This window comes from Lates calcarifer, linkage group LG7_1, assembly GCF_001640805.2.
Source record: "Lates calcarifer isolate ASB-BC8 linkage group LG7_1, TLL_Latcal_v3, whole genome shotgun sequence".
Lineage (NCBI taxonomy): Eukaryota > Metazoa > Chordata > Actinopteri > Centropomidae > Lates > Lates calcarifer.
Genome location: NC_066839.1, coordinates 1,227,562 through 1,250,733, shown reverse-complemented (window position 1 = coordinate 1,250,733; position 23,172 = coordinate 1,227,562). Strand labels below are relative to the sequence as shown.

The 23,172-nt window shown below is 42.1% G+C and overlaps 1 protein-coding gene across 3 annotated transcripts in view; it reads left to right on the top strand.

The window, feature by feature from the left end:
• pex7 (peroxisomal biogenesis factor 7) overlaps window positions 1-23,172 on the top strand; it is a 30,379-nt gene extending 7,207 nt beyond the window's left edge. For 2 of the 3 annotated variants that reach the window (XM_018674624.2, XM_018674625.2), the window contains exons 7-11: window positions 3,661-3,767; window positions 3,866-3,979; window positions 6,060-6,115; window positions 14,188-14,287; window positions 22,439-23,172. In XM_018674624.2, the coding sequence (XP_018530140.1) occupies window positions 3,661-3,767; window positions 3,866-3,979; window positions 6,060-6,115; window positions 14,188-14,287; window positions 22,439-22,522 (461 nt within the window). In that variant the 3' untranslated portion in view covers window positions 22,523-23,172. The remainder of the gene's footprint in view (window positions 1-3,660; window positions 3,768-3,865; window positions 3,980-6,059; window positions 6,116-14,187; window positions 14,288-22,438) is intronic. The other variant, XM_051071640.1, reaches the window with a different exon arrangement.

The window sequence follows — 23,172 nt, the reverse complement described above, 5'->3', positions numbered from 1 at the left end:
ACAAGGCTGTTTCCTTCTTTACACCTTCCCAAACTTTCCAACTCTCTTCATCCTCTGCGTCACCAGGAGAATGTGGTTAAAGTAAATGACTAAAACACTAACAGCAGGTTGGTTGTTAAAAGTTCAGAGCAGCTGCCTGGGAATGACTTTAAATGGAGTCTGGTGTTGGTTCAGTTTTTATTAGAGTCTCAGTCCATGATGATGACTGCAGCACTCGATTGGTCAGAGCGGATCAATACGAGCCAATCAGTGAAGTGTTTTCCTCTCAGAGCCTCGACTCCTGTGTCTTTGATTCTGTGCAGCCATTCATCTTTTCATACGTGCTCTGATTTCTTTTGAGATTTGAATCGTTAAAATCGTTTTTTATTGGGGGGTCAGTTTGGACCTGGTTGACGAGTTGACAGAGGCTGATCATGGATTCTGCTGCTTTACTGCACAATCATGGGAGAAATGTGAATTAAATATATATAATTAAAAAGTGAACCATCAGTGAAGTGTAAAGTATAAAGTAACTGCAGCTGAGATGTGGTGAGAAATGATCCTTCAGTAATAAATGACACCAACAGCAGAGCCTTCAAAGATCTGTGGCCTCATGAAGGCTCCGAGTCAAAGCAACACTAACAAACCAACAACAACAACACTCATTATTATATTGCTTCTTTACATTGGTAACGGACCGTGCCACCGTTACAATGAGCTTTAAACCACTGTGGACAAATGTGAATCTAAGTTGGTAAGATACCTGGATCTGTGAAGCTCAGAGTCTATAGATCGTATTCTTCACCTCTGCTCGTATTCTGTCATCGTTTCCAGAGTGTAAAGCAGACGAGCACGGCAGCTTCAATGAACAGTAATCCCATAATAAAAGAAGCTCAGTGTCTTCATGTCTCCATAGTCTGCGTGTAATTCCTTTGGTTGTTTGTTTCACGATGCAGCTGCTCTGCCAGCTCGCCCTGTTGTTTACAGGCCGGTGATACTGTACCATATATATATTTATATGTATTTCTATACATATATATATGTAAGCTTTGGAGGTGGCTGATCTCAGCTTCTTCAGCCAATGAAAACAAGCATGTAAATCTGTGTGAATGCTGCTCCCTGGTTTGTTACAGACACCCACTCGCCTGCTCTGATCACATTCAGCCTCGACTCTGGAAATTTACTGAAACAAGAAAAATGTTTTTAAATGCAAATGTCAGCGCATGAGGAGAGAGAGGATTAGCTGCAAGAGATGCCATCAGCAAGAGGAAGTAGTTGGACTCTGAAACAGGGATGAAGTGGTTCCTTTGAACACAGGAACAGCTGTTTGAATATCAGGTGCTCTGGTGGTTTTATTCCTCTCAACAGTAACTATATCAGAGCTCAGCTGCTCAGAACAGATCAACATGAACCAATCAGTGAAGTGTTTTCCTCTCAGAGGTTCAACTCACAGTCACATCAGGCAGGAGGTGAATATTTCTCTCAGCTGAAGGGTGTTTGATGGAGGTGTAGCTGGATGAGAGATGCTGTGGAGAAACCTGAGATAGGGATTATGTGACATTTTTAAAAACCAGATCAAATGAATTGAATCAGAATCCTGTTGAATTCCTCGTCCAATCAGCGATCAGAAAACACCTGTTTCCTCCAAGTAAAGCGATAAAACTCCCTCTAAATAATGGAACTTTGCTGAGCAGCAGTGGTGATTATTTGTTTTGGGCTCTGAGTCAAACACACAAACTGATTCTTGATCTTTGCGTCAGTTTCCTGGATCTCAGAGATGAACGCTGCTTTTTAACTGATCTACAGTTCAGCTTCACTCTGAACTCTCTGGTCTGATTCAGCAGTTTAATCTGCTGACTGTCACTCAGTCAGAGGGAGATCCAACCTGAACAACCACAGGTACAGAGAAACAACAGGTGATCAGAGGCTCCATGAACCATCACCTCTGAAGATACTTTAAGATAAAATAGTTGCACAGTGTTACTTTAAATAAAAACACAGTAATGTGTCAGGATCAGTTCACCAGCAGTGAGTGTGTTTTATATCGACATCATTTTAAAGTTGCGACGCAGCAAGAAGTTTCAAAGTGGCTGCATATAGGAGGAGGTGTGTGTGTGTGTGTGTGTGTGTGTGTGTGTGTGTGTGTGTGTGTGTGTGTGAGCTGAACCTGCTGATACAGCAGAGATATCAGGTGTAATAGAGTGAGACCCTTTTACAGAAGTCAGCCTCTAATGCACAGCAGAATGAACACACACACACACACACACACACACACACACAGTTACATGCAGAGCCAGATGCTCTTTGTTGAAACACAATGTTAAAGTGTTTCCCTGTGGTATACAGTGACACACACACACACACACACACACTGTCTAGTTGGCATGTTTTCCACTTGCTGATGCCAGAGCAGCTTCCACGCCTGGCTGAGAAGTGGATTGTGAGGAAGAGGAATAAAAAGGGAGTGAGAGGGTAAATGTGAGGGGTTAAAAGACTGATGAAAGGATCGATAAAGAGCGGGATGGTGTGGTCTGATGCTGGGAGGGTGCGTTAGGTTTTCATCCATCGTTGGGATTGAAGAGGAGGTTGAGGGAGTGAAGAGGAAGAGGAGGAAATGGTGAATGGGAGGAGAGGATTAATCTGCTGGTCAGTAAATATGAGGCGAAGCCAGGAAGAAACTCCCTCGGTGTACTCTTTAATCTGCTCCCTCCAACAGACAGTCAGGATTTGTTCACCGCCGTTTATTTCCTCTCTCCCCCTGAGCTCACATTCCAAAATATCCCGGCCAGTTTACGTTTCCTGTTTGCTTCACTGGGACTTTAGATGGCGTTGTTTCAGAAGAACCACTCCAGAGTCCCAGTCACATAATCCTATTAAGCACATTTCTTTAGTTTGCTGTTTCCAGATGGTGACTCTGAATATGTTTATCATACGTAAAGGATCTGATTCTCACACAGTAACACAAACACACTAAATCTCTGTTTTTGTCAATGGAGTCTGGTAGAGATATATAGAGATGTTTGTGGTTAAACTAAAAGGATCTTCCTCTTTAATAAAAAGCTCTGTCTCTGTAGGAATCCTATCATCATGCTGTCAGATCTGTTGGATTGTGCTGCAGCAGCTGCAGGTTTTCACCTCGAGTTCGTCTGAAGCATAGTGAAGCCTTCAGTTTGACTTTGGCTCAGAGGAGGAAAGACTGCAGAGTGTGAGCAAGTGTCTCAGAACCTGCCGGCTGTGAAATGAAAGAGGAGGAGGAGGAGCAGTGTGAAGGTGCTGCTCGATGACTGGTGCAGTGTGTTGGCAGACCCTCAACCTCTGCCCAGTAAAACCACACAGAAACATTCTCTGTTGGGTTGATGCCATAATGAAGAGGGTTACAGAGACACTCACACTAAAATAAAAACCTGACGTCTGAAGAAACTCAACACACTGACTGTGTTCCCCTCAATTATCCTCCTTTTTCTTCCTGTCTTCCTCCATCTGCCTTCAGTTTCATTTTTCCTCTAAATATTTTCCTCATCTCTCTCTCCCTCTGTGTAAATCTTCAGCTTCAGATCAAGCTTTTAATATTTCTAACAGCCCAATAACCCGCTCACAGATCATGCAGCTAGCGTCAGCTAGCATCAGTCTGAGTCCAGATGAAGTTTTGAAGCAGCAGTATCTGTGTCTGTCTGCTCACAGGTGACGGGACACTCAGAGTGTGGGATCTGAAGGCCGCTGCGTGTCGATTGGCCATCCCGGCACACAACGCTGAGATCCTTAGCTGTGATTGGTGCAAATACGACCAGGTAACTGCCCACCTGATTCAGCAGCTGTTAAGCCTTTAATACAGAGAGAGGCTCATTTTAAATGTGGTGTTCACTGTTCACTCGTCGTTTGTCTGCAGAATGTTGTGGCCACAGGCTCCGTCGACTGCAGTGTGTGTGTGTGGGACCTGAGGAACGTGCGGCAGCCTGTCAATCAACTGCGAGGCCACACCTACGCCATCCGCAGAGTCAAGGTACACACACACACTCACACTCACACACACACGCTGGTTTCTGTTTCCGATCACATGCTCCGTCAAATGTCATGTAGCAGCACTTTGTTCTCAGCATTAAGAGCAAACTGTGTGTGTGTGTGATGCAGTGCAGAGTCTGACAGCATCAAAACACCCACTGAAATGGACCTAATAAGACCACACACACACACACACACACACACACACACACACACACACACTCGTGTGGGTTTGTGTGTGAGAGAACAGACAGCTGCAGAGGAGTCCCCAAACACATCCCAGTTACTCAGATTAGGCACACGTCACTTCACACACACAGACGTCATGAATGCACACACACACACACACACACACACACACACACACACACACACACATAACTGCAAACAGAAACACACACACACACACACACACACGTTCACCTGAATTCACCCAATCAAGGAAGTGTCTTGCTCAAGCAGGGTTTTTCAGGACAGGTGTCACCAATCGATCCAGAGAGCTCAGGCTGAAACTGTACGTGTGTGTGAGTGTGTGAGTGTGTGTGTGAGTGTGTGTGTGTGTGTGTGTGTGTGTTTGCAAATCTGTTGGCTTGTATCGATTTACTGGAGAGGGCAGAGAAGTGGTGAGGGGGATTCATGATCAGCAGAAGGAGAGAGAAGAGATCAAATGAAAGTGAAAGACAGACACTTTCTGTCCAGTAAATTTGAGCTGGTTGTGTTTTTGTTTTTCATTATCACAGCAGCTGTAAACATCCATCACAGCTTTGACCACTGAGTCTGAGAGAAACCCTGATGATGTTCTCAGCCTGGTTTGACAACAGAGAGCCTGTGTTATAATAATAATAATCCATTTTATTCAGAAGCACCTTTCTGAACACTCAAAGACACTGTACAACAGACAATAATCAGTAAAACTCTACAATACACAATAATCAATAAATAATCATGGTTATGAACTGAAGACAGGGTGGACTAATGAAAGACACTGTCCAGGTGCATCGTGTTCGTGGTCTCTCACAAGTTCCAGGTTTTACAGATATGTACATGTCAGCTGCAAGAAATGAAATCCCAGGTGACAGTCTGCACCGTTCTGAATGAGGACACCAGCTGATCTTCAACTGCTTTTTGTTCCAATCTCAGCAGAAATAAATGAAAATGAATTTTCTGTTTGCGTTCAGTTTGATAAAAACCTGATTCACATTTAAATGGTTGAATGGAAACGAGACAAAGAAGAAAATCAAGCTGCATGTGAGTCTGTGTTGAACTGTCCAGTTTTAGACAGAGAAACATCGTCACTGCTGCTCTGTCAGGTTATTTTCATTGATTTTGCTTTAGTAATAAAAGATGAAGCCAATAAAGCAGCTGTGATTTGAAAGGAGAGACAGAAAGAGAGAGTTAGAGAGCGAGGTGCTAAACGAGACAGAGACTCCGTTTGAATCTGCCTGATAAGAAAGGTGAAACTGTCAGAAGCAGAGAGGGGGAACAAATGAAGGAATAAATTAATTTAAGAGTGCTTAGCCGACAGTCGGTGAAATTACTCTGTGGACTCTTTTCAGTCTCTCTGTGTCTGCACAGTCCTCGAACTGCTGAGCACAGAAAGCTGTAGCCTGGAGCTGTGTTTCACTTTGATGGAAAAAAATGTCACGATTTTTTAAAACCTTCACACCTTTTTACAAGATGAGGGACAGGCTCCATCTCCAGCTCAGGACAGATGAAGAGGTGTAACTCAGCAGAGAATCCACATCATTTAGATAGTGTTTTTATTTTTCTGCAGGTCATCTGCTGTGTCATTTCTTTTTATTATGCCTCTGCATTGTTTCATCAGCTTAAAGCCAGACATTCTCAGTAATCCCTGAGACACTGCAGTGCACATAGATTAAATCACAACCCACAGACTCTGAAGATGTTGCTGTCATTTCAAAAAGTATCGACAGTAAAGTGAAATTTAAATGTTACTATAGTTTGGATCGTTTGATTGTTGGTGTTCTGTGTTGATTTAATATAAACTGTGAGAACTGTACGATGGTGAGTTAAAGTAATTAAACATCATCATTGTCCCGTTTTTCCTCCTTTTCCTGCAGTTTTCTCCGTTCAGTAAGACAGTGTTGGCGTCCTGCTCGTACGACTTCACAGTCAGGTAAGATCACTTCTCCTTCTGTAGCGTCGCCCTTCATGTTTTTATCATGAAGCAGTTGTAAAACAGACGTCACTGGCTTGTTGGTGGTTGTGTCATGTCACCACGAGTAAAGAGCCAGAATATAAACTCTTAAACTTATTTTTCATTAATGAGCCATGGGAATGAAGGAGGTTGTACCTGTTTAAGTTTAATGTGTTTGTCAAAGTCATTTAATGTAAAGATTAGAGAGGAAACAGACAGTGTGGCTGAAGCAGGTTTTTTCTGTACGTAGTGATACTTCAGCAGCTCTGAGCTTACTTTTTTCCAGAGGAGCAACATGTTCTTCAAATGTTGAAGGTTGTTGATTGAATGAGTGAAACTTCAGTTGGAGGGAGGAGGAGGAGGAGGAGGAGGAGGAGGGGGAGGAGGAGGAGGAGGAGGTCTCACTCTGTCGGGTTTGTTGGAACTAATGAAACTCAGTTCATTTGTAGTTTTCCAGCATTCATGACACTTGTTGTTTCTTCTGTGATCTCACACACGACTTTGACTGTGAACCGACTTTTCTAGAGGTTAAAAGTCCTCAGCGATGGACGTGGTGTTTCTGCTTACTCCCCTTTTCTTTCAATTACCAGCCACAGTGGATGGATGGTGTCATCGTAGAGGTAGTAATGAGTGAGGACACAGTGATAATGTGTGATTAAGTGAAGTGATGTGTGAGAGAGAGAGGCAGAGATGAGCTGTTCCTTCATTGAGCTGCAGCAGCTGAGTTAATAAAAATCTCAGCCTGTGTTTCATATGAGAATATGCTGCTTCTTAATCTCATCCCCTCTCTCTGTGTCTTTTTCTCTCTCTCACTCAGCAGCCCTACATTTAACATAACTCATAATCATGAGCTTCTTCACCGAAGCAACGACTGTAACCTTCCTCACACTAACACCTGAAGCAGAGAAATGCAGCATTCTCTCACCACCAGCTGATTATCTCAGTGAACCACCTCTGCCTGGTTGGAAACACACATTCATTTGCATTTGATCTAAATCTGTGCTAATGATGCGAAACCCCTGAAAATCCAGAATTATTAAAGATCAGTCCGACTAACTGATGCTGTACGAAATGGACTAATACACTGATTCCCAAGCTCCCAGTCTGCAAGATACAGTCAAGAGGTCATGAAATAAGAAGACACGAAAGCAGAAAAAATACCTGTTACACCAAAGTATGTTTAAAATATTCAAACAGGAGAGAAAGTGTCTGACACATCAAGTTTTCATCCTTCTCTCTGATAAATCATTTTTCCCATCATTTTATTTGAATGACTCTAAATGGCTTAATTCAACTTCTGCTGCTCCTGATGAGACACTAAATAAAAGATGGAGGGATGATCAGTGACAAGATGAAAGAGTGATGATGCTGAAATAAATGCCAGAGAGAGAGAGAAAGAGAGAGAGAGAGAGAGAGAGAGAGAGAGAGAGAGAGAGAGAATGCCAAAGGGGAAGAAGGAAGGCTGAAAGATAAATGTGGTGAGAGCTGGTTCTCTGCCATCTTGTGTTTTATTGATCCAGGCTTTCATTGGCTCAAATACTCTATGCTGAGTACTGATTTCATTACACACACACACACACACACACACACACACACACAGTGGGAAATCACCACCTGGTAGATTTCCGCCCGGGGCTGTTCAGATATCTCTTTAAGGTAAAGCAGCATCTGTGTTAATGATCCTCAGAAACATAAGAAACGAACCAAACAACATTTATTTTTGTTTTTCCAAGGCGAAGCCCAGAGGCTACAAACAAAGGGAAAAGATAGCTGGCATAAAACAAATGCATAATAAATCTGACATCCTTTATTTGTGCAAGGGAAGTTTGTAGAATACCAATGCTCGGTTTCAGCCTCAGTCTCCCTCAGTGAAACAGTTAGACACTCAAACGTTCACCTGCCCAGGACAGAACAGGTAGAACTGAATCCTTTACTCTCCTCAAACGGAGACTTCTGGAAACGCTGCTGGTCTCGTTTCAGTTTGAAAACTCTGGTCTTGCTTTTCGTTACGTTGCTGTTCCTTGTTCATAATATTTTCTGCTAATGTTCTGTAGACATGCACATGCTCAGTGTAAGTAAATGTATGTTTTATGGGGAAATCAGAGCTGTGATGCAGGTGAACCTTTTACAGTGAGCATCGTACAGACAGCGTATCTTCAGTTTGATCCACTCTCAGCCCTCTCCTTTATTAACTTCCACCCTGTCCAGAATCCCTAATCCATTCATTACTGCAGTGATAAAACAGCCTCAGTGGGTTCACTTCATCAGATGTTATCTTAATAAAACACTGAGGATGGCAGTGAATCAGGACTACAGACTGACTGTGTGTTTGTGCTTTCTTCCATAGAAACATCACGTATGTTTACTTTGTGTTGAATAATCCAAACACACTGGATAACAAGCTAATCATCACCTATTCTTAACCTGTGTGTGTGTGTGTGTGTGTAAACCCTGAGCATCGATCATGTCTGACTGCAGGAGGCTCTAATCGCCTCATTAACGAGAGACTCGTCTTTTCATTAGTCTGTTCATCTGTTGATCAGCAGCCTCTCTGCAGGGTTTCACTTTTTGTTGAACATCATTACGATTTAAAAAGAATCGTTGTGTTGTGTGAACGTGTGTTTCTCATAGTAAATGGTTCAAATCTTTGTGTGTGAGACTGTTGATCAAACAGGTTCATGTTGATTCACTGTGGAAACCATAGCCCTACAAACATCACAAACACAAAACTTTGTTATGAATTATTAACAACAACATTTCATGAAGTGCCATCATTTGCCTGGCAACTGGTGCTAACCCTAGAAATACCAGAAATAATAACCTGATGTAAAACGGCAAATTGACATTTTTATATGTTGGTTATTAATGGGTTTATGGTTTGGGACAAGATGTTTTGTTTTGGATTTGTTAGCTTTGCACAGAGCCAGGCTAGCTGTTCCCACCCCGTTCAAGTCTTTATGCTAAGCTAAGCTAACCAGATGTTGATGCTGTAGTGTCATGTTTACATCAGATGTTAACCTGCTCCTTTAATCTACAGAGGAAAACAGCAGAAGTGATCATTTGTTCTGTAAATGCCAGATATTTGATATTTGATATTTTACTGTTGTTTTAACTAAATAAATCTTAAGGAAGTAAATAAAATGTAAAATGTGATCAGGTTTGATGTGATGTCAGGTGATAGTCAGCCTCATTTTTTAGATTTGAGAAATCGTTGTTAAATTCTGAAATAACTCTGAAATAAAACCTTCTGACCTGTAGCTGTCAGGTGTTCAGGTGTAGCAGATCTCAAATCTGAGCGTCCTCACATCCACCTGTCAGTGTGTTGTTCATCGCACCTTCCTGTGTAAACTCAGTGTGTCCACACACACACCTGCCTCTGTGGGCCTTCCTGTGTGTTTAGGACACTGTCGTACAAACACTGATCCAGTAACACACCAAGAACAACACGTGAATGCACGTACACTTCACCCATATGTAAATAGATCCGAGCACACGCTCCTCTGTCGTCACATATGACCGTACATGTACACACACACACTTCTGTTTCTCCTTTTTCATCCCTCGTTTCCTCTCAACAACTCTCTGTTGCTTTAGTCTGAATCTTAGTTTTGAGTGAAGCATTCTGGGAGTTCTCTGTGACTGTGTGATCATCATTATTCACCAGTGTGTGTGTGTGTGTGTGTGTGTGTGTGTGTGTGATGCTGAGCATCACAACATTTATTTTGTGTTGAAATGTTTGGTCATTTGCTGCCTGATTTACCAGCACTCCCTCAGTCCTTTTCTGTTTCGGATGTCTCAGTGCTGTTAACTGCTTTTTAATGAACTGGTACATTTCATAAAGTTGTAGCACACGAGGCCATTACATAAACAAATTACAGCGAGAAAGCACACAACTCTGCCGAGGCCGCACTAAATTTAATTCAGGAATATAGAAGTTGTTCTGTTCTCACCGGAAACTTTCCTCTGTCTTTGTTTGGTGTTTGATGCTGAGGTAATATTGATTATTCAGTTAGCGTTTATTCCGATTTCTCCAGGACAACACAGGAAAAGTTTCAGAGATTTATGAACTTTGTTGTTTGTTTGTTGTTTGTCTCTGCGATGGTCTGAAGATTTGATTGTGAAAGATGATGGAGTTGATTTCCTCTGTTGTTGAAGTGTTTACGTAGCTCTGTGGTGTGGCTCATCAGTTTTATGGTTATTAGCTCCTGTGGGCAGAGCATAGTTAAATGCATGTCACAATAAAAAAACACTGCAGAATGTATTTGAGAGGAGGTTGGTTGTAGGTGTTGTTTGAGTTTCGCTTCGTGTCGTTGGTTTCTTTCGATAATGACCATGATCCATATGTGTAATGTGGATATATTAGTGAGGGTTGAAGGTGCTGGTAGGTGTGTTTTTAGAGTTCATACAGAGTCATGTCAGTCTTTATGTTAGCATGAAGAACTAAAGAGCTAAGCTAACCTGGCAGTAGCTTCAAGGTTCAAGCTCCAAGGTGGCAGGTCAGAAAACAACCATATCAAAACAATCATGTAGCAACTGGTTGGTGACTGGTTGGTGCCTGGTTGGTGATTGGTTGGTTATTGGTTGGTGATTTGTTGGTGACTGGTTGGTGACTGGTTGGTGATTGGTTGGTTATTGGTTGGTGACTGGTTGGTGCCTGGTTGGTGCCTGGTTGGTTATTGGTTGGTTATTGGTTGGTGACTGGTTGGTGCCTGGTTGGTGACTGGTTGGTGATTTGTTGGTGACTGGTTGGTGCCTGGTTGGTGACTGGTTGGTGACTGGTTGGTGATTGGTTGGTTATTGGTTGGTGACTGGTTGGTGCCTGGTTGGTGCCTGGTTGGTTATTGGTTGGTTATTGGTTGGTGACTGGTTGTGCTGGTTGGTGATTGTTGGTGACTGGTTGGTGCCTGGTTGGTGACTGGTTGGTGATTTGTTGGTGACTGGTTGGTGCCTGGTTGGTGACTGGTTATATGATGCTGTGGGCACCAGATTAGGGAACAGTCACTTGTGTAGCAGTGATGTTCATTCACAAAAATCCAGCACGTTTAATCTTCACGTCACATTTGAAGTTACTCTTCATGTTTTCATTATTTATCTATTGACATCTACTTAGTTAAAACCCGTCATCAGAATTAGCATTTCCGTGAAACTGAGACACTGACGTCACGTTTTCTGTTTTTAACAGCAGGTTCGACGTCTCATGTTTGCTTTAGATAACATGTTCTCACCTCATCTGCTGCAACAGCCTGTGTGTGTCTGTGTGTGTGTTCACATTCATTTCCAGTTGAAATTAAAGGCATCAGTGACGTCAGGTCATGGGTCAGATCACCCTCTCTACGTTTCTTTCTGTTGGATGTTAAATACTTTGTTTACATTTCCTCTTATTTTCTCTGGGTTTGACTTTTATTTTTCTCCCTGCCTCCTCGTTTTCTGTCTCTCCACTGTGACTTAATGAGTTTCGTAGTAATAGTGAGACACACACAAAGCTGACAGGTGAATGGAGGGTTCCATAGAATGAAATACAATAGAGACTAAATAATTACCTACCATGGAAACTGCAGACAAAAGAGTGCAAGCCTCATTTATACAAATAACATGGAGTATTTGTCTAAGTGGGGCAGTCATCTGGTCTTATACACTCACACACATTCACGTCATCTAAACCTATAATCTGAATCACACATTAACTTTAGTAGAAACTGAGACAAAAAAAGACAAAAGACAGATCCCTCCTCCTCCTCTTCCTCCTCCTCTTCCTCACAGTTCAGCTTGAAAATGTCCCTGATTTTTGAATTCAGTCCAACTGGAGCAGCAGCTAATTATTATTTTATTATCAGTTAATCTGTGGAACATTCTCGATGAGAGGTTTTGTCATTGTTCTGTTATAATTTCACAGAAGTGAAAGTAGTGATGTATTTAACTGGTGAGTGTGACGTCGGCTCTGCTTTACTCTTCACTTGTATCTGCAGAGGAAGGTTCTGTGTGATGTTGTGGAGCAGAGCAGGATGAAGGGACACGGTACAGTGAGGGATTGGCATTTGATTTGATTTATTGTCGTCAATACTGATCTATTAAAATATGTCCAGATCAGCCCTAAGTCTGATCCTTGGAATCAGTTTACTGATGAATCATTTCATTTCTACTTTCATCCATGTTTCCGTACAGCAGTGGTTCCAAACCTGAGGCTTGGTGCCTCCACATGGTGTCGTGAGACGATTTCCTTGGTCGTGAATAAGGAAAAAAAAAATCTGCTTCTTCTTCTGCTGTTTTGTTCATTATTGAAGTCTGAAAAGCCGACTCACTCCAGCTGACAGTAAATCACTGCTGTTGCTCATTTTATGAAGCCAATCAAGCCTACAGTGGCTCTCAGCCGCAGGATTATTACTCCTGCCTCTTAATGCTCTGCATGGAACCGCTGTGACAGAAATGCATTCATTTCAGCTGGGATTTTTTATTGCCCCTGCACTTCATTACGTGGCAGACATTGCTCTGCACTGAGGGTGATGAATGTGTTTCACTTCATGTATATATTTGTGCATGAGTGACTTTGGGTCTCTATAATCCATAAAGTAGCAAACACATACAAATTCATATTTAGATAATGTTTCAGACGTTAAATGAAGCCGGTCTACTGTTCTCAGATTGAGAAGAAGAGGCAAAGAGCAGTGAGGAGTTCATTCAACCAGTCATGTATCAGAAAGGTTCACGGTGATGTCGCAGTGAAAATACACCTGTCAGTCACCTGATGTGCAACTCACACAACAGAGAGAAAAGGCTGTACCTGCCACTGAATCCTGTCACTTCTGCTTCTTTTCAAAGTGTCAAAGTGCTGCTGCGTTTTGTCGCCCTGAAGCCCAACGTCTCCTCTCCAAAGCGTCTTCATACTCATCGGTCGACATGTTTATTTTTCTCTCCACTTTCTGAAGGAAAGTTAGTTTTTTTACTTCGGCAGTTTGAGTTATTAATCAGTGCCAAAGTCCACAAAACAAACTCAATCTGCTCATTAAGACTGAATGTTAATGAGTCTGTACTGCAGTACTGTAGCACACACACACACACACACACACACACACACAGATGCACATGTAGACACGGAGCAAAGTGAGTGTGAGCAGTGATTTACACTAACAACTCACTCAATATATAATATCTCTCAAAGCCTGACGCTCCCCAGACACCCATCGCTCATTGTGTGTGTGTGTGTGTGTGTGTGTGTGTGTGTGTGTGTGTGTGTGTGTGCGTGCAGCTCCAGTATTAATACAGGCCTAATGGAGCCCAATGGGAGCTGCAGTGTTCCCTCTGAAAATGATTTAATTACATTTGCAAAGTGGATGAGTCTGGAGGGAGTGTTTGCTGCGTCAGGGCTTTGGCACACACACACACACACACACACACACACACACACACACACACACACACACGCCACTCTGTCAAGACCAGGAAGAGAAACAGTCTTTCAATTAGTCTGATTGGCCACTGCTGTCCGAGGTCTGGAGGCAGAGTTTTATTGTCTCTTACTTTCTTTCCACTTCTCATCTCTCTCAGTCCCTCGCTCTCCTTTCTCTTTTAATTTTTTGTCATCTTTATTTTTCAGAATCTCATTCTGTAGATTGCTGTCTCCTTTACATCCTGTCCTCTTCATGTTTTTGAAGCTGTTTCTCTCTGTGTCTCTCTCTTTCCCTTCCTCCCATATTAAATCCTGCTCATGCATAACTGACTGTATGATATGATTTGTAATCATGGACAGTAATGAGCAGGTGTCGGCTTCCTCTCTTTAGAGTAGCTGTGCACTTACTGGACATGACAGTTGCAACATGTGATGGTGATTGTCGCTGCCAAAATGTCGGTTGCTTGGCTCACTTGACTTAAAGATGAACATTGTAGTAAATTACACCACCATCTGTGCTGATGATGTGTCCTCCTTTGAAAATACGCTAACGTTTTTTGCTCCAAGAGTTTAAGTTTTACTTTTCTGTAGTAGAGATCTGTACTGCTGTGTGTGTTTAATCTTTTGGAAAGCTGTTAAACATGTTAGTGTTTGTGTGTTTGTGTAGGTTCTGGGATTACAGCAGGAACCAGCCTCTTCTGGACACGGTGGAGCATCACTCAGAGTTCGTCTGTGGATTAGACTTCAACCTGCACGTCCCCAACCAGGTAACACACACACACACACACACACACACAGACACAATCAGTACTGCTGTTTGTAGCTGAGTTTTCTGAACCAGTCAATGATGAATCCTGATGTTGGCTGCTCCCAGACTTGAACAAAGTGTCTTTGGGATGGTGCAGAGCTTGTTGTTCTGGACTGTTAGTTTCAGGTTTTATAATACGTCCATGCACAGAGAGGTAGCAGCCTGAGGAGGATTGAACGGCTTAATGTGAATTAACACCAGATGCAAGATGTCAGGTGTGTGTGTGTGTGTGTGTGTGTGCTACTGAAGCGTCCATCCGTTCAACCCACAGTGACTCCAATCTGTGTTACAGCATCTGTGTCATCAGAAGTAGCTGCTCTGTCAGCAACAGAGAGGTGATGTTCACCAGGCTGAACGTCGTCTGAAACTTACTGGACAAAAACACTGTCTTAGGCTGAATGTGGAGGATCCAATGACAATAACAACACTGCTTTTATTCATAAAATCATTTATTATGATTATTATGATTCATATCCTACCAGCTGTAAAGTTCTCAGGACGTTTGTTTGTTTCTATCACACTCTGAATTTACCCTAAAAGAAAATACAGAGGGACTTCTATCTGCATTATTAGGACTTTTTTCCTCAGTGTGATTTTCAGGTTTAGGAACATCCCTGTGTGGGTAACCATTGAATCACTGCGCCCACCTCCACTTTCTACCTGTGTGTGTGTTTGCTGTAGTTTTTTGAGATGGCGCCATCCATCAATCTGTCTGCACACGAGCAGACTGAGGTGAACCCACACACTCTAACACAGGGCTGTCAGGAAGCTGTGTGTTCGAACATGTCAGGGTAAAGAAGCAGTGAATTGAAAAGGCCACTCATGTCTAATTGAGTTTTTCCACTAATTTAGACAGGCGGCGTCTCATTCAGACCCTCCCTGTAGAGAAATAAATCCACAGCAAAGCAGTGAAATGACGTCCAGCAGAGTTCAACTTGAAGTCAGAGTTTAAATATGGGAAATTAGTGTTGAAATCGGTTGCAGTTGTTTGGTGCTCCATCAGTCCTACAAAATGGTGTCATTTTGAACTTTCTTACTCAAAGTGATTCAATAAAACTTTATCTTTGTTAGCTAAACTTCAAAACAGCCTTTAAAATGCTTCAAGCGTTTTTATCTGATCATGGACCTTAAAAGAACAAAAGTGGCTTTGCATGTTTTAGCCCATTAACTACAAATGGAGCATACATCACGGCTGACCATTTTACAAACAGTACCATTAGTTTTGAGATTGATTTTTTACCTTCCAGGCAGCAACCGGATTCAGTTCATTTCAGTCACGCCTCAAAAATCTACTTTCAGATCCAGGTTTGAACTCAACATCCAAGATGTGAGTCAACTGCCAAACCCGAGAGTTTTTAAGAAAGGAAGAAAGAACCACATCCATATTAACCTTTTCACATCATCCATAATTGCTCACGTTTGTTCAACATTTAGAAAACATTAGGATTCATCCTCCTGTGAATATCCAGGGTTTTTGTTTTTGAGCTACTTTGTGGAAAGTGTTGTCAGAGAGAAATGTGGAGCTGGAGAAAAGGTTTCAGTCAGCAAAATCATTAGAAATCATCTTCTATGGAGTGTGAATATTAACAACAAATTTGATTGCAATCTGGGTGGTTGTTGGCAAGATATTTGTCTCTGGAAGTATGTGATGGACAGATTAACTAATCAGTTTAAATGACCATCTGCTGGTTCTACTTGGGTGGAGTGAAAATGAAACCAAGAATTATTTGATTATTTGTCTCGAGCAAGATTGTTGTTCATGGCAAACTGAGAAGAACTGAAAGCTCTTTATCCAGATCTGAGCCTTTTAAAAATGAAACTATATTTGTGAGGTGTTAGTAAAGATTTATGTCCAGTTGGCTCAGAGCTGAGAGTCAAGAAGTGTTGAGAGACAGACCCACACATTGTTGGTTTTGGTCTTTTAATGAGATTTGAATTAACATTTACATTAACCTGTCTGCCTCCACTTGACACGACTTCATTTTCTCAGCATGCAGCTTTATCTGATTTTTCTCTTGGAGCCAAAAATAGCTCACTGGAAAATCTGATGGAGCACTTTTCCAGGACACAGACAATGACGAGGTGGAAGTGCGTACGTGATAACGCCTCACGAGCTCGGGCTTGAACTCACGACATTACGGTAAACAGGCAGTTTCCTCCTGGCAGCCAATCACAGAGGGCGAGCTGTCCCGGCTGCCGACTCCGAGTTCCCATTCTCAATCTGACAGACGGTGTTTGAGCTGTGTGTGTGTGTGTGTGTGTGTGTGTGTGTGAGATACAGTTGCAGTAATGAGTTGTATTGTCAGTGTTTGAGAACGTGTATGTGCACGTGTGTGTGTGTGTGTATGTGTGTGTGTGTGTGTGCGTGTGAAGGAGCAACAGTAATGAGCTGTATTGTTGGTTGTGTTGTTATCAGACATGTCATTACAGGAAACAGGCTGTAAAATAACACACTCACACAAATAGCTGTGACGACGCTGAAGACGTCACAGACCAGATCTCCCCTCTAACTGTCCCTGGCTTTCCATCTCGACCCTCCCTCTCCATCTTTGTTTTCCTCCCTCTCTCTCTCTGGCTGATTTGTTCTGTTTTTGTTGTTTAGTTTAATTTCCTCAGAGCATCGCTCCGTCTGAATCACATCAGAAAGTAGGCTGGTAAAGAAACTCCTTCACAGTTTAAAAATGTAACGCAGGTAATTCCCAGTGATCTTAGAATAATAATGATAAATAAAGATGGGTGTACAATGTGTGTGTGTGTGTGTGTGTGTGTGTGATTGACAGCTGTGATCTACCGTCTCGTTCTCATCACTGTGATTGGCTGAGTCAGCTCTTTGTTCTCCATGGAGACCGCTGACCAGGACATGTGTGTCTCTGTGGGTGGTTACATGTGCATGTGTGTCAACTGTGTGTCAACTGTGTGTCAACTGTGTGTGTGTGTGTGTGTGTGTGTGTGTGTGTTTGTTTCTTTTCATCTTCAATAAGACAAGTTTTGACTGTAAAAGCTTCTGCACATCTTTTGTTTCCTGAAGACCAGTGTGCAGGAGAAATTCTCCTCTGAATAGAGAAGTGTACACATGGTGTCTTCTTATTTAAGAAAATTCTCTAACATAAGGCCTTGTTACTTGCACATGTAGACCCAGTCTCTTTATTCTGATTTATGAACAAAGCATCAGCAACTCTAGCGAAAAGCATAATAAACATGTAAAATGAAAATGTGAAAGCTGTTTACGTTTGGTCAAGCAGTTTCATAAAATATACCAAAGTATCGTCGGCGTATGTGTTTATATCAGATACATTAGTGACACTAACCACAGTATTTTCTGAAGGGATCATTTATAATTTGAAAGGATCTTAGTTTATTATAACCTGGGTCTTACTTTTGGAGCTTTGTTCCCAGACCAGTTTGATATTATAACAGCCAATGATCAAAACTACAAAAATAAGATCCAGAGTGATTCTTTAAGAAGAAGAAGAAGTAGCTGAGGATGTAATACGATTACTAACTAAAAAGTTTACACATCAGACTTGAAAGTGCTATTATCAAATTGAAATGCCCATCAGTGGTTGATGTCTATTCACTGTGTTAAACTGTAAAATAATTTTGATGCACAATCAACAAACTTCATCCATGTCGTTAAGAGCTGGAGATGGACAGAGAGGGCGTCTTCTGTGTTAGGTGTTTAAAAGAGTATAAAAGTTCTGAATATTAAAACATTATATATTGTGTGGTGCGTGTCCAGCTGCACAAAACTAACATACAGTAAAAGATTTGAATGTTGATGCTGCATTAATATTTTGTTGTGAGAACTTAGAGTGAACCCACACATTGTTTCGATAAACATGGCTGCCTGTTCAGTAATCCTGACATCAGGCTAATCTGCTGGAAACTCAGTGAAGCTAAATTATCTGTCCTACTCTGCAAACTCCACTCCTCCCCCTCTTGCACTACTTCTTTTGTCCCATCTTTTTTTTACCTCCTCTCTAACGTTGTCTTTGTCCTTTCTTACCCCAGTTTCTACTTTTTTTTTGGTCTGTTCTTGTCCTCGCCTTTACCCTCCTTTCTGCTCTTGTGTTTTAATTTCTCCCTGCGATATCGGTGCTAACTTGCTCTTATCTTTTCTCTTCTAATCACTCTGTCCTCTAATCACTCGTTTCTTCAGTGCTCTCTCTCTTTCTTTGTCTCATGAACACACACACTCCCTCCCTTGCTGGTGTGGTCTCCGGTCTTATCCAAGAGCAGCCACATGTGGCTGATGGATCACCCTCTTTATAGCACTGCAGGCCAAACCACACACATTTACACACAAACTGGGCATAGAAGTGTGTGTGGGTATTGTGTTTGTGTGTTCGGAGGAGATAGGATGAGGCGATAGATCATACAGGCATGGAGGATGACAGCCATTCACAGGTCTGTAGATTGGTCATTTTATAGAAGAAATCCTCCGTGTAACTGCCACAGTTCCAGTGGTACTGTTACAGCGATACATGAAGCGATCAGTGTGGTGGTGGAGCATGTTGTGGTATTTGTGGTTCTAATACAGGGCTGGTACTATGTATAGTCACATTAATGGTATTAGGTACAGTGTTGGCAGTGATAGCTCTGTATGTATGTGTCAGTACAGTGGTCACACAGTTTATAGTCTTTGTTTTTTTTGAGGATTTTAAAGCCAAATAATAACAAGTGGACATTGTTACTGGAGAAGTGTCCCGGAGCTGTCACTCAGCACTGTTACCATGACAATTCAACAGTGATAACGAGTGTATTGTACCATATGACCGTACATATCTGCCACAGCCTTATTAGTGTTTTAATTATTGTTTCTTCATTCATCTTTTTCTCTTTATTTGAAATTAAAAAGACATTTAAGAAGACACTGAACATTCGTCAGACTTTGAACTTTCTGTCTTGCTTTTATATTCCCTTTAGTCTTACAGCCTTTTTCTTGTATTCCTCCTCCTCTCCAGCGCTCATCCCTTCCTCATTACACATCTTGTCATTTCTCTCTCCCACTTTGTATATACCTCTCTCTCTCTTTGTGCTTTGCTGCAGTCTTGGCCGGTGTGTATGGCTTTCCATTATGTTCAGCCATTAAAGTTAATTAAAGAAAGGCATTCCTCTTCTCAATGGCTGACTCACCGCACAACCACTTTGCTTACTCATGCCCTGAAAGACCGTTCAGCTTGTTGACTCACTGATTCAAAGATCTGATCAGGAGCACAACAACGAGTAGAAAGGGAAGCCCCATGGTCAGGAGGAAGGCAGATGGTGTGATGATGAAGGCAATGCTGCATTTGTGTACAGACCAGCTAGCTCTGTTTCAGAAATAATCTCTGTCCATAACGTCTCCATTTCTGCCGCTCCAGACTTAAACGCAACCCAAAGTTTTCAAACTAAAACAGAAGTCTCAGCTTTAGATGCACAGAAACTCCAGAATAGTGTAGATGCACAGATTCACACGTCTCTAGAACCCATCAATGAAATCACCTGCTGAGTCTCTATGATGCATCACGATGCGGACGTGGATGATTAAACAGCTGTGTGGGTATTAAGTCCTTTATAATTCACACATACAAAATGCAACAGTAAACAGGTCTGAAATAATAATATGACAGGTGAAAATAAACTGTGACAGATTTTTAACACAGTGATGGATTATAATTAATTATAGCACAGCCCCTGCTGACATGTTAATACATTTCTACTGACTGAGCTGACAGCTTATTTCTGATTGGCTGAGCTGACGACAAGATTTAAGGACCTTTACACCCAAAATGCAACAAGCTAAGTAGGAAACCCTGCAGCAGAATGACAGTAAGGAGCAGGTTTCCTCCCAGTCAAGATTCAAACCATCAATCGTGTATTTAGAATTTAGAATTTCACTTCCCCCGACCAGTGGGCTGCAGCTGTCCCTTCTCCTTCGCTGTTCGACCAAACACAAAGCCAGTTCTAACACCTGTGACGGTGTGTGTCATGAATAGATGTGGAAATGTAGCCGGTGTTTAACTTTGAAAGCTGTGAGCAAAGGCTGAACTCATCAGCCGGTTTGTGTTCTGCAGCCAGGAGAGACGACAGAGAGGCGTAGTGTGTCACTCAGATGATAGCCACGTCCCCACAGAGGCATGTCATTCAGCTGATAGCCATGTCCTGCCTGATTATAGAGCAAAGAGAGGGAGGTGGAGACACAGCTGTATGTTCTCCTTCTCTTCTGGTCTGAGTCTCAGTGCACAAAGTAAAGTCAGGAACATTTCTCAGTGAGTTGTACCTGCTGAGGAAGTCTGTCCTCAAAAAAACACTTTTATTTATTAGCAGTTTTACTGGAATTTTTCCAGTGAATGTCTTTTATTGCCTGTAAAAATTTTCCATTTGCTTCTATTATTGTTGGTTTGCAGTTGTGTTGCCTTGTGAGTAACTAATCACTAATTGTTTGGTAAACGACTTGGCTCTGGTCCAGGGTGCAGCCAGCTCTCCAGGCTTTACCGCTGCTGCAGGATAACTCAGCCACACACACAGAGATGTGCAGCCATCCACTGACAAGACGGAGAAAACACTGTAGTTTCAGCTCCACTCTGTTATTTTATGGAGGTTTCACAGTGTCATGGTGTTTGGTAAATGAAGTCAGTTTTGTCTCCTTGGTGAAAAATGTTTTTCTAGTCGAGAGATGTAAGTCACATAAAGATGTATTTGTGTGTTGGGAGGATCGATAGAGACAGATGTGTGAACAGTCATCTGTCTCCTGTGTGCAGGAACACGACTGTAGGAGGGTTGAGAGGAACAGTTACGCTCAACTATTAAAGGTAGAAACACACTAGAGCTGAGATAAAGCTTTGGAACAACGTAGGAACATATGGACTGAATGTTCTCTACTTGTCAACATAGAAACAATCTGCTGTAAAAACATTGGCAACCTCTGAATTGGACGACAAAAATATATAAAATCTGAAAATAGGAAGTAGAAAATAGAGTTTATATTAATTCTTGTTGATAGTGCATCTTGTTAAAGCACACTACCATGAACTCCTTCCATTAAAAGTTATATTACAAAAAGGAAGATTAAAGGTTACTGTCAATCTGCATCTTTTGTCTGTACATTAGTGATGAATGATGAAAGCAAAAGGAGTTACTGTCTTATTATGTTGTATGAAGGAAGGAAAGAAGACGGTTTTTATTCTGTCAGCCAGTCTCTGTAAATGTCTTTGTCCCAGACCAGATAATGGAGGGTAATTTATCTGAGACACTGATGTAAGTGTTGGTCAGAGGAGACGGAGAGCTGAACGTCTGTCCTCTCAGACGTCTGTCCTCACTCCACCTGCAGCACAAAGACAGAGTTCAGCTTATTTCAGCTGGAAACTCAAGAGTTATTGCTCTTAGAAAACAAGACCCCACTCTGTCTGCAGAGAAACACAGTGTGTGAGTGTGTGTTCCTGCCCAGTCTCTTTCTGTTCTGCTGCAGTAGAGAACATTCAGTGCATATGGTCATAAAGCAGCTTCTCACTGGATTGTGTTTTGTTTTTACCTCTTGTTGTTCTCACAAACCCATCAGCACACAGAGTGGGTCTGTGTTTGCAGCGAGGCTTCTCCAGCTCACTCAGCTCATGAGAATGAGACAAGATGTTAACACTATTTTTGAGAGAACTTCATCAACAAAATCTATGACTAAAGATTTTTAGTTTTTTTATTTGACTGAAAGTCACAAAATGCAACAGTGCAGATGCATTTTGAAATGTTTGAGTTTCTAACTTGTATCTGTGAGACCTTTTAACTGAACTCCTCTCCACAAATGGAACATTTTAAAGAAGTAAAAAGGATTATTTTTAAGTGCAAACACTAATCAAAGTAATACTGTGCAAACAGAGGCCGACCAGCTTCAGATTTGTCTGTTAAGTTAGTTGCAGCTGGAGACAGAGCTTTTCACCTGGAGGAGAAATACCGTCATGTTTTAGTGTCACGAGCTCTCGTCGTGCTCCTGAAGCAGCAGTCTGCTGTGGGTCTGTCCAGCTTAATGTAAGTTTGCTGGTTGAAGGTTCAGTGGGCCGGCCGTCGTTAGTTAGTGATGTGTTCCTGAGCAAGGCACTTAACACCCTGACACCTCCTTGTGTTGTGTTGTTTGCAGGTGGTGGACTGTTCCTGGGATGAGACGGTGAAGATCTACACTCCTGCCTGTCTGTCTGCTGGAACACACAGCACAGCGCCTTAGAACACACACACGTCTTTCTATAGGACTCTCATTGACATGATGCAGTCCCCAGTGTTAACCTTCAGACAGCCTTCTGAAGCCTTCTGTGTGTGTGTGTGAGGGAGCTGGTATTACCCCCCCCCCCCCCCCCCCACACACACACACACACCTGTTTATCAGCAGCGGGCTGTGGGGAATGTACTGTCTGTACTGAAATGACTGGAAAAGTCTAATCTCACACCCTGAGAACCCAAACACATGTTTGTGAGGAGATAAAGTGTTTCTACCACGCTGGAAACAGGTTCCTGTACTCTCTAAAAAATAAAACACACTTTTTAATATAATTAAGAGTAAAAATAATTTACTGTAAGAGCTGGAGTTTAATTTGACGTATTAGAAGACACCAGAGTCCCAATACATTCAATGTATGTAATCAGTAATAAAGGACTGCAAACGTCCGTCATGTTCCAGGTGTGACTGAGACTGAGACTGCACTGTAAACTGATGGAGGATGTTGTACTCTGTGATCCATGTCACTGTGTTCCTCTGCCTGTCAGTTCCAGTGGAGGCTGACTGTCAGCTGTGACTAACTTCAGAATGTAAATGTCGTCGCTGTAGATGTGGTTGTTGATTCTGTGCCTTCAATAAATCATCTTCATCTCATCACTTCA